General features: G+C 37.2%; 2 protein-coding genes across 2 annotated transcripts; both read right to left on the reverse strand.

Moving 5' to 3' along the window:
- Positions 1 to 2,545: 2,545 nt before the first annotated feature.
- LOC110724342 (uncharacterized mitochondrial protein AtMg00860-like) lies at positions 2,546 to 3,643 on the reverse strand. Its single transcript, XM_021903765.1, has 2 exons — positions 3,562 to 3,643; positions 2,546 to 2,937 (listed from the first exon to the last, which is right to left on the reverse strand). The coding sequence occupies exons 1-2, from the start codon at positions 3,641 to 3,643 to the stop codon at positions 2,546 to 2,548; spliced, it is 474 nt and encodes a 157-aa protein (XP_021759457.1).
- Positions 3,644 to 3,716: 73 nt separating this feature from the next.
- LOC110724343 lies at positions 3,717 to 4,130 on the reverse strand. Its single transcript, XM_021903766.1, has one exon. It carries the CDS (start codon positions 4,128 to 4,130, stop codon positions 3,717 to 3,719), a length of 414 nt encoding a protein of 137 aa, XP_021759458.1.
- Positions 4,131 to 8,551: the final 4,421 nt, after the last annotated feature.

Raw genomic sequence — 8,551 nt, forward strand, 5'->3', positions numbered from 1 at the left:
GAGGAAAAAGGAGAGAGAGAATAGGTAGAAAACTTTTGGGATTTTTGTGAATCTGACAATATGATTTTTGAGTGTAAAATTCTTCGAGTTTTAAGGTATTTATATTCCCCTTTTTAAAACAAAAACACTTATTTACCAAAACTACCATTACTAATCCTACTTCCCCTTAACTTCTCCCTTGAGGCCAACTTGTTGGGCTCTTAAGTGTTTTTTAATTTTCAACAAGTTGATCCAACAATTTAAATAATTTTGACCAATTCAAAACACTTTAATTGCCTCAATTAATGACTCATATTATTTTATACACACTTATTTGATATTTAAATAATTAATTCTTCAAAATTTTATGAATCATTTTTAATTTATAAATAAAATGAATAAAATAAATAATTTATACATATAAAAATATTATAAAATATGGAGTATTACAGTCTACCCCCCTTAAAAGAAGTTTCGTCCTCGAAACTTGAGCACAAAATTAATAAAACTTTGTTCAAAATTTGTTTAAAATTACATTTTTTCACCCACTTTGTAAGAACTTTTCTTAATACTTATAGTTGTAATATTTGTAACCTTTCTTGTTCTCTTTCTTTCTAAATTTTGTATAAAATTGTGCAAAATGTACTAAGAACGCACAAAAATGCTTGAAATGAAGGTAAAAAGAGCGAAATTCTACCACATTTTATCCCCCTTAAAGAAGAAGAGTTACGACCCCGTAACTTAACTAACCTTCAACAATTCTGGGCACTTCTTTCTCATTTCATCCTTAGCTTCCCATGTCGATTCCTCAGTTTCTTGATTCGACCACAAAACCTTTACAATCTTGGCATCCTTTTTGCGCGTACTACGCATTTTACTGTCAAGGATCTTTACAGGTCTTTCCTCATATGTTAGGCTTTGGTCTAGTTCTATGGTTTCAGGTTGTAGGACATGAGATTTGTCTAGGATGTACCTTCTCAACTGAGAAACGTGAAACCACATTGTGTACCTTGATGAGGTCTATTGGCAATGGCAATCTATAAGCAACTTTACCTATCCTTTGCAAAATCTCATATGGTCCAATGTACTTTGGACTCAACTTCCCTTTCTTTCCAAATCTCATAACCCCTTTCATTGGTGAAACCTTAAGCAATACCTTATCACAAACTTGAAATTCCTCTTCCCTACGCTTTAAATCCGCGTAACTCTTTTGTCTATCTTGAGCAGCTTGAATCTTAGCTTGGATTTCTCTTACTTGCTTCGTAGTTTCTTCTATTAATTGAGGACCTAGGATTATTGTCTCGCTAATGTCACTCCAACACAGTGGACTTCTACACTTCCTTCCATACAAGGCCTCAAATGGTTTCATGCCAATGCTTGCATGGTAACTATTGTTGTAAGAGAATTCTATATAGTCCAAGCTATTTTCCCATCCTCCTTAGTAATCTAACACACATGATCTTAACATATCTTCCAAGGTTTGGATAGTTCTCTTAGATTGTCCATTCGTTGCAGGGTGGAATGCTGTACTCATCTTCAATGTCGTACCAAAGTTCTCCTGAACACTTTTCCATAATTTCGAAAGAAACCTAGAATCCTATCAGAAACGATATCCTTAGGAACTCCAAGTAGCCTCACAACATTTTTGATGTAAGCCTTTGCAAGTTTTTCCATTTTCCAAGTCTTTTTAATTGGTATAAATAATGCCGATTTGGTAAGTCTATCCACACAACCCAAATGGTATCATTTCCATTCTTAGACTTAGGTAAGCTAGTGACTAAATCCATTGAAATGCAATCCCATTTCCACGCTGGGATCTCGAGTGGTTGCACTATTCCCTATGGTCTCTTATGCTCTATCTTAACTTTCTGATAGGTTAGACATTTGGGCACGAACTCTGCCACTTCTAACTTCATCCTAGGCCACCAATACACCTTTTTCAAATCCTTATAAAGCTTGTCTCCTCCTGGATGTATTGAATAGGGTGTATTGTGCCCTTCTTCCATCAACTTTTTCTTTAATTCCTCACACTTTTGTGGTACACACCACCTCCCCTTGAATCGTATATTCCCATCATCATGGATTTTGAAATCAAACGCCTTCCTTTGATTGATCTTCTCCCTTATGCGATCTAATTTCTCATTTTCTACTTGGTTATCCTTCATCTCATCAAATATCGTTGGTTGGATACTTAAATTATTAGGAATTTCTTTAAACGTTCCATGTGGTACTACCTCGAGGTTCAACTTACTCGTTTCTCTACAAAGCTCGTCTACCACGACTAAAGCATTCACCCCATGAGTTGCTTTACGACTTAAAGCATCCACGACTACATTCGCTTTACCCTCATGGTATTGGATATCTAACTCATAGTCATTGAATAATTCTAACCACCTACGTTGTCTCATGTTCAATTTTGATTGCTTGAAAAGGTACTTCAAACTCTTATGGTATGTGAATATCCTAAATTTCACTCCATATAAATAATGTCTCATATTTTCAACACAAACACTATTGATGCAAGCTCTAGATCATGAGTAGGGTAGTTAACTTCATGTTTCTTCAATTATCTCGATTCATAAGCAATTACCTTCTCATGCTGCATCAAAACACATCCAAGTCCATTCTTAGATGCATCACTATACACATCATAAGAACCACTTCCATTTGGTAAGGTTAACATTGGCGCTGTTGTCAAACTGCTCTTCAAGGTTTGAAACGCTTCTTCACACTTATCACTCCAAATGAACTTATATTCCTTCTTCATCAATAAAGTCATAGGTCTAGCTATCTTCAAAAAGTCCTTCACAAACCGCCTATAATATCCAGCTAGGCCTAAAAAGCTTCGAATATCCGACACATTCTTAGGTGTAGGCCACCCCTTTACTGCTTCAATCTTTGCAGGGTCTACTCCTACTCCTTCTTTGGATATAAAATGTCCCAAAAATGCTACCTTCTCTAACCAAAACTCACACTTCGAGAATTTGGCATACAACTAGTTAGTCCTTAAAGTAGCTAACATTGATCTTAAGTACTCTGCATGATCCTCCTTATTCTTTGAATAAACCAAAATGTCACCAATAAACACTACAACGAATTGGTGTAGGAAAGGTTTTAACACTCTATTCATCAAGTCCATAAAAATTGCAGGTGCATTTTTCAATCCAAAAGACATTAATGTAAACTAATAGTGTCCATATCTTGTCCTAAATGACGTTTTTAAAATTTCCTCTTCCGTAATTCATAGTTGATGATATCCATACCTCAAATCAATCTTAGAAAACACTACCGCACCCTTTAACTAGTTAAATAAGTCATCTATCCTACGCAAAGGGTATTTGTTCTTTATGGTTCTTTTGTTCATTCCCTATAATCGATGCATAGCCTCATGCTACCATCTTTCTTTTTCAAAACAATACAGGAGCTCCCCATGGTAATGCACTTGGTTGTATGTACCCCTTCTCCAAAAAATCTTGTAGTTGTCCCTTTAACTCACTCATCTCTGCAGGTGCCATCCAGTAGGTGCCTTAGAGATAGGTGCTGTTGCAGGTACTAAGTCTATGGTTCTTTCTGGCGGCATACCTGGAATCTCTTCTGGAAACACATCTAAGAACTCCTTCACCACTTCAATATCCTCAGGTTTATATGGTTCCATATACTCCATGTTTTTAACACTACAGAAATAGATTGGGTCCCCTTTCTTCATATACTTTTCCAACTTCATCATAGAAATGATCTTAGTGTGTCTCTGTTTTCCATGCCTCTAATGGGTTACAAGCTCTCCCTGAGTCGTTTTCAAGAGAATGACATCGAATCTCACCATTATAGCGACATAACCAATCCATTCCTAGAATTATATCGAGGTCTCCTAGTTCAAATTCAATCAAGTTAGACATAAATTCCTTACCCTTAATCTTTATAGGAACATCCTTATAGACCCTAGGACAATGAACTACACTCCTAGTTGGAAGTTCTATAGGAATATCTCTGTCATCTACATTTTTCAGACAATACGATAGTTTTAGAAGCATCGCTTTAAAAATGAAAGAATTCATTGCATCAGAATCAAACAGATTTTTAACAGGAATTAAGTTTATAGAAAATGTACCAGTAATGACATCTCTCGTTGCGTCAGCCTCATGCGAACCCATCACATTAAGCTTCTCTGGTGTTCCACCTTTGACTTGTGCATTCCAACCATTAGTATTCTTGTTTCCGTTTTAAAACTGCGCCCCCTTGTTCACTTGATTCCCATTGCAACCCTAACCTCCTTTTTGTTATTTCCAATTCTGTCCATTACCCTTAAATTGATTGTTTCCTTAACCCTCTTTATTCTTAGAAAAACACTCGTTTGCCCTGTGTCCTTGCTTGTTACATAGGTTACAAGTGACTAAGTTTCCATCACAGTCCTTCCCCGGGTGATTGTTTGAACATCTCTTACAATAGTATATCCTTTGATTATAATCTCCAGGTTGGTTCCCATTTCCCTTAGGAAAGTTGCACCCACCTTGGTTGTTCCTATTGTTCTAGAAGTTATTAACTTGGTGGTGATTAAACTTCTGCTTCTTAAAGTTATTCTGGTTTCTAGATGGTCCAGAACTGGTCATAGGCTCATTTCTTTTCTCCCTAGCATCCAACTTAGCCTTTTCATCTTTTTCCTTCAACTCCAACGCATGTAAATGCACTTCCCTACCATACAACTCATCTAAATTGTCAAACACTTGCTCTGACAACTTTCCTTTGAGAGAAAGAGGCAATCCCCTCTCAAACCTTCTAGATTTCTGCCTATCAGTAGCCACCGTATCTTCAGAAAACCTAGATAACTCGATGAACTTAGTGTAATTTTTTGTCACCAACATACTTCCCATCTTAAGTTCTAGGAACTCATCAGCTTTTGGTTTTGGCAAGAACATAGGGTAGATATTATCCTCACTTGTTCCTCGAACACATTCTATCCAAAGTTAGGTAATGCTCTCACAGTTTTCTCATTCTGCTGCCACCACAAATCTGCCTCACCCCTTAAGTAGTAAGCTGCACTACTCACTTTGGACTCGTATGGACATACTATTGCCACAAAAAACTTACCGAACTCTCTCAGCCAGTTTTCAAGGAGAGTTAGGTCATGTTCTCCCTGGTAGGTAGGAGGTTTGCTTTGGGATATCTTCTTAAACAACTCCCCAGCAGGGTCAGGACTGTTATTCCTTTCAGCTAGTTGTTGGGCTACAACAGCTAGTTGCCTTACTACTTCATTCATATCATTGTTATTGTTGTTTCTCCCTGCCATCTTAGTCCTCCTGAATAAAGAAATGAATACTATTAGGTTGGTCACGACTCTCTTATAACTAGACAACAACCAAGCTACTTTGATCCAAGCATACAAGCAGTCATTTTGAATTAAAGTAGAAGCACCTATTCATTTCTCCGACTAATAATTCAACACATCGTATTGGTTGTCATGCAACCATTTCACTTAGGTAAGCACATCACAAAAATACTTTTGAGTCATTTCCCTTGATACCATTTACATAAATAAAAATAATAAATGACACTTGATAGGCTTGGTTGAAGATTGAAATAAATAAGAAAGAATAAATAATACTTTATTGAAATAAGGAAAGAAATGTTTAGAATATCCCAAATGTAGCTTTGCTACTTATTACTCATACGCGGGACTTTATTAAACTGTAACTATAAATAAAGAATGAAATAAATACTTAAAACACTAGGAAAAAGTTAGTCTAAGATCTTCAATGTGTTGACCTTGTCAATCTTGTCTTTGATCTCCTTGTACTTCTTTGGATTATACTTAGGATTACTCCCATTATCACCATCATTGCCACCATCATCATCATCATCATCATCATCATCATCTTCCTCAGGATCTATTTCTTCATCAAGGTCTTCGTCAGATTCTAAGTTAATAATTACTGGAGGGCTTGGAGGATTTGGATTAGGAATGACTCTTCATGAGGTGTCTCATGACTCATTATCATGCTCCATTGGCTCACCTTGACTCTCATAAGTTTGCTCAGGTTCTGAATCATACATAGAATCATAGTATTCTGAATAATAGTAAGGTGCATTTTTTTGTGGAGCTAGATCACCAAAGTTATGGTAAGGTGGAGGATAAGCAACATATTGAGGGTTAAGGTAAATAAATTCTTTGTGAGCAATGTAACGGTATAAGTATCTCCAATCTGCTCCCCACTGACCATTAGAGTCCTTATACTTAGTATAGTTAGCAACACCATTAGGCATATGAAAATTAGAAAGCGACTCTTAATAGCCTCATAGGGAGGATAGTTAGGCAAACAATGAACAATCATGGCAGAGACATAGTCAGGTTGGTCAAGATGGCGCTCTCCAAACACATCAAATCTATAAGAATAGTAAAAACGAATCCTGCGAATATAATCCCACACATGCTCATAGTCTTTCTTTGCTAAAGTCCCATGTCAGTGAATCTACTAGGTAAATCAAACATCCTGCAAGGTATTTTGGGTCATGAATCAATAAAGAAAATTCTTTTTCAACTCAATTATGCAGTTCATTGCAAAAAATTTAAGTTTGGTGTTCAATCATACAATTTATATCAATCCACATAAACATGCTTTCACTTAAATACATATCATCATCCAACATGATTGAACACCTTGTATAAATATAATATGCACATAGGAAGACATACAATTCTAGCCTAATGCCCTTTCTTTCCTACCCAATCTCACCACATGCTTTCAAAAGCGATTAACACATAATTACATACCTTAATTCCTTCGCATACCTGCGCACATAATAAATTTTTTTTATTAAACTTTATTTTCGAGAACTAGTTATTTGAAATAATAAAATATATTCAGACCCCAATTTTAAAAAAAAAAATTCAACCCTTATTATTAAAAAAAAAATTCGGACCAATTAAATAAAAAAAAAGAAAGAAAATTGTCGGCCCCCTTAAAAAAATAATCGGACCTCTAAAAAAAAATATTTTCAAACTTAATTAAATAAGCACTTGGCAAAGCTTTAAAACATAGGTACCTAAAAAAACGTTTTTGGCTTTAGTGGTAATTAAAATTCAACCTGGCTCAGATACCACTTTGTAATACCCTGAAAATTTCCTCATTTTAAAATACTCTTTTTACTCTAAATAAAACCCTTTTTAGGAAATAACCAAATTATTACCGCCACCGTAATAACGGCTAAGGCTATTTTTCAAAGTCACAAACGGAATTCTAAAAATTAAAACCAACTTTCAAAATAAAACTCGTTCACAACCTCAAAACGAAAGTAAAATAAAATGTTCACAAGTTGGAACCAATTCAAACACGACCCTTTTAAAAACCAACTTAAAAATAAAGTATAACAATGTTTGTCCATATCAACAAACCAATAATTCAAAATATAAAACTAAGAAAGCATAACAAGTAACTCTCTGCACTCATTCCGTTCATGCTCTTCGTGCTTCAAGTACCTGTCACTTTTGTTTCGGGGTTTTTTGATGTCCTGCGGGAGAGTTACAATTCCGGGACTGGGATCCTTGCGCCTTCACCTGCAAAACAACAGAGACTCCGGGTGGTGAGAGCTTCGCCTCTGATGATCAAGTTAGAACGCGTTTAAGGAGTAAAAGGTGCGGAAAGTAAAAGTGATCTGGTTCCTCTAAGGGGAGGAGTAATCGAGGTGTGCAACTAATGCTAAGTCTGGTCTAACAAGTAGTATGCACGAGGGTTTAGGCTTCTCTAGGTGAGATGATTGATTACTTTTGAATCCCCCTTTAATGAAGGCTAATTACTGTATTTATAGCCTTGAAGTACGTGCCTAATACCTAGGTTAAATGGTAAACCTAGGACTGATTGGGCTTGCCTCGGGATTCGGGCCTCGTTGGCCGTTCTCTAGGTTGGCAATATAGGTGCCACATGCCGTGGCATGGTTGGTCCACGTTAGACCTCCTGAAGTATGACACGTGGCAGCCCTTGATTGGTCCACATGGCTGACACGCGGCAGGTGCTGATTGGACCACATGACAGGGAAATATCCCTTGTACATTTTCCCCTCATAGGGGTCATGTGACTTGTCACGTGATGCCTGTGACAGGTGTCGACTCGTAACCAGGCGACGGCCTGTGACCGTTTTCTCTTGCACTTTTTCATTTCTTTGCATTTTTCTTTTGAAGATATGGTATCCCAAAAGCACCCGGCATGACCTAGTTTAGTGATTAGTCGGTCACCGGGGACGGCTGAATCTAGAACTAGGAGTGTCGCCTGCCTCTTTTTAGACCAATCTCTGCCCTGTGCTCCAAGTCCGACTGTCTCTGTGTCTATGCAGGACACTATGGCCAGAACAAAGAGGACGACCATATATACAAATTCAGACGGCTCTTCATATTATGTTCAGATGAGCGAGATCTCGGACCAGCCGCCCGGTCCCCCAATCACTCCGAGCGATTCAATTTTGGGAGAATCTGAGGAGGTTCAAGGGGCCACTCCTATGCTTGTTGATATGTCAGGACTAGAGCCGGTCCTTTCTGAGAAAGAGGAGTCGCCCTCTTCTGAGAGCTCAAGTGACTCTGAGTCTA

This window comes from Chenopodium quinoa, unplaced genomic scaffold (genome assembly GCF_001683475.1).
Source record: "Chenopodium quinoa cultivar QQ74 unplaced genomic scaffold, ASM168347v1, whole genome shotgun sequence".
NCBI lineage: Eukaryota > Viridiplantae > Streptophyta > Magnoliopsida > Caryophyllales > Amaranthaceae > Chenopodium > Chenopodium quinoa.

Bases quoted from the DNA above. Each gene is read 5' to 3' on its own strand.
- LOC110724342 (XM_021903765.1), bottom strand. From the start codon at position 3,643: ATGGAGTATATGGAACCATATAAACCTGAGGATATTGAAGTGGTGAAG. The intron at 2,938-3,561 runs GTATGCCGCCAG...AGTTTTGGTTAG, and splicing joins GTTTCCAGAAGAGATTCCAG to AGAAGGTAGCATTTTTGGGA.
- LOC110724343 (XM_021903766.1), bottom strand. From the start codon at position 4,130: ATGGGTTCGCATGAGGCTGACGCAACGAGAGATGTCATTACTGGTACA.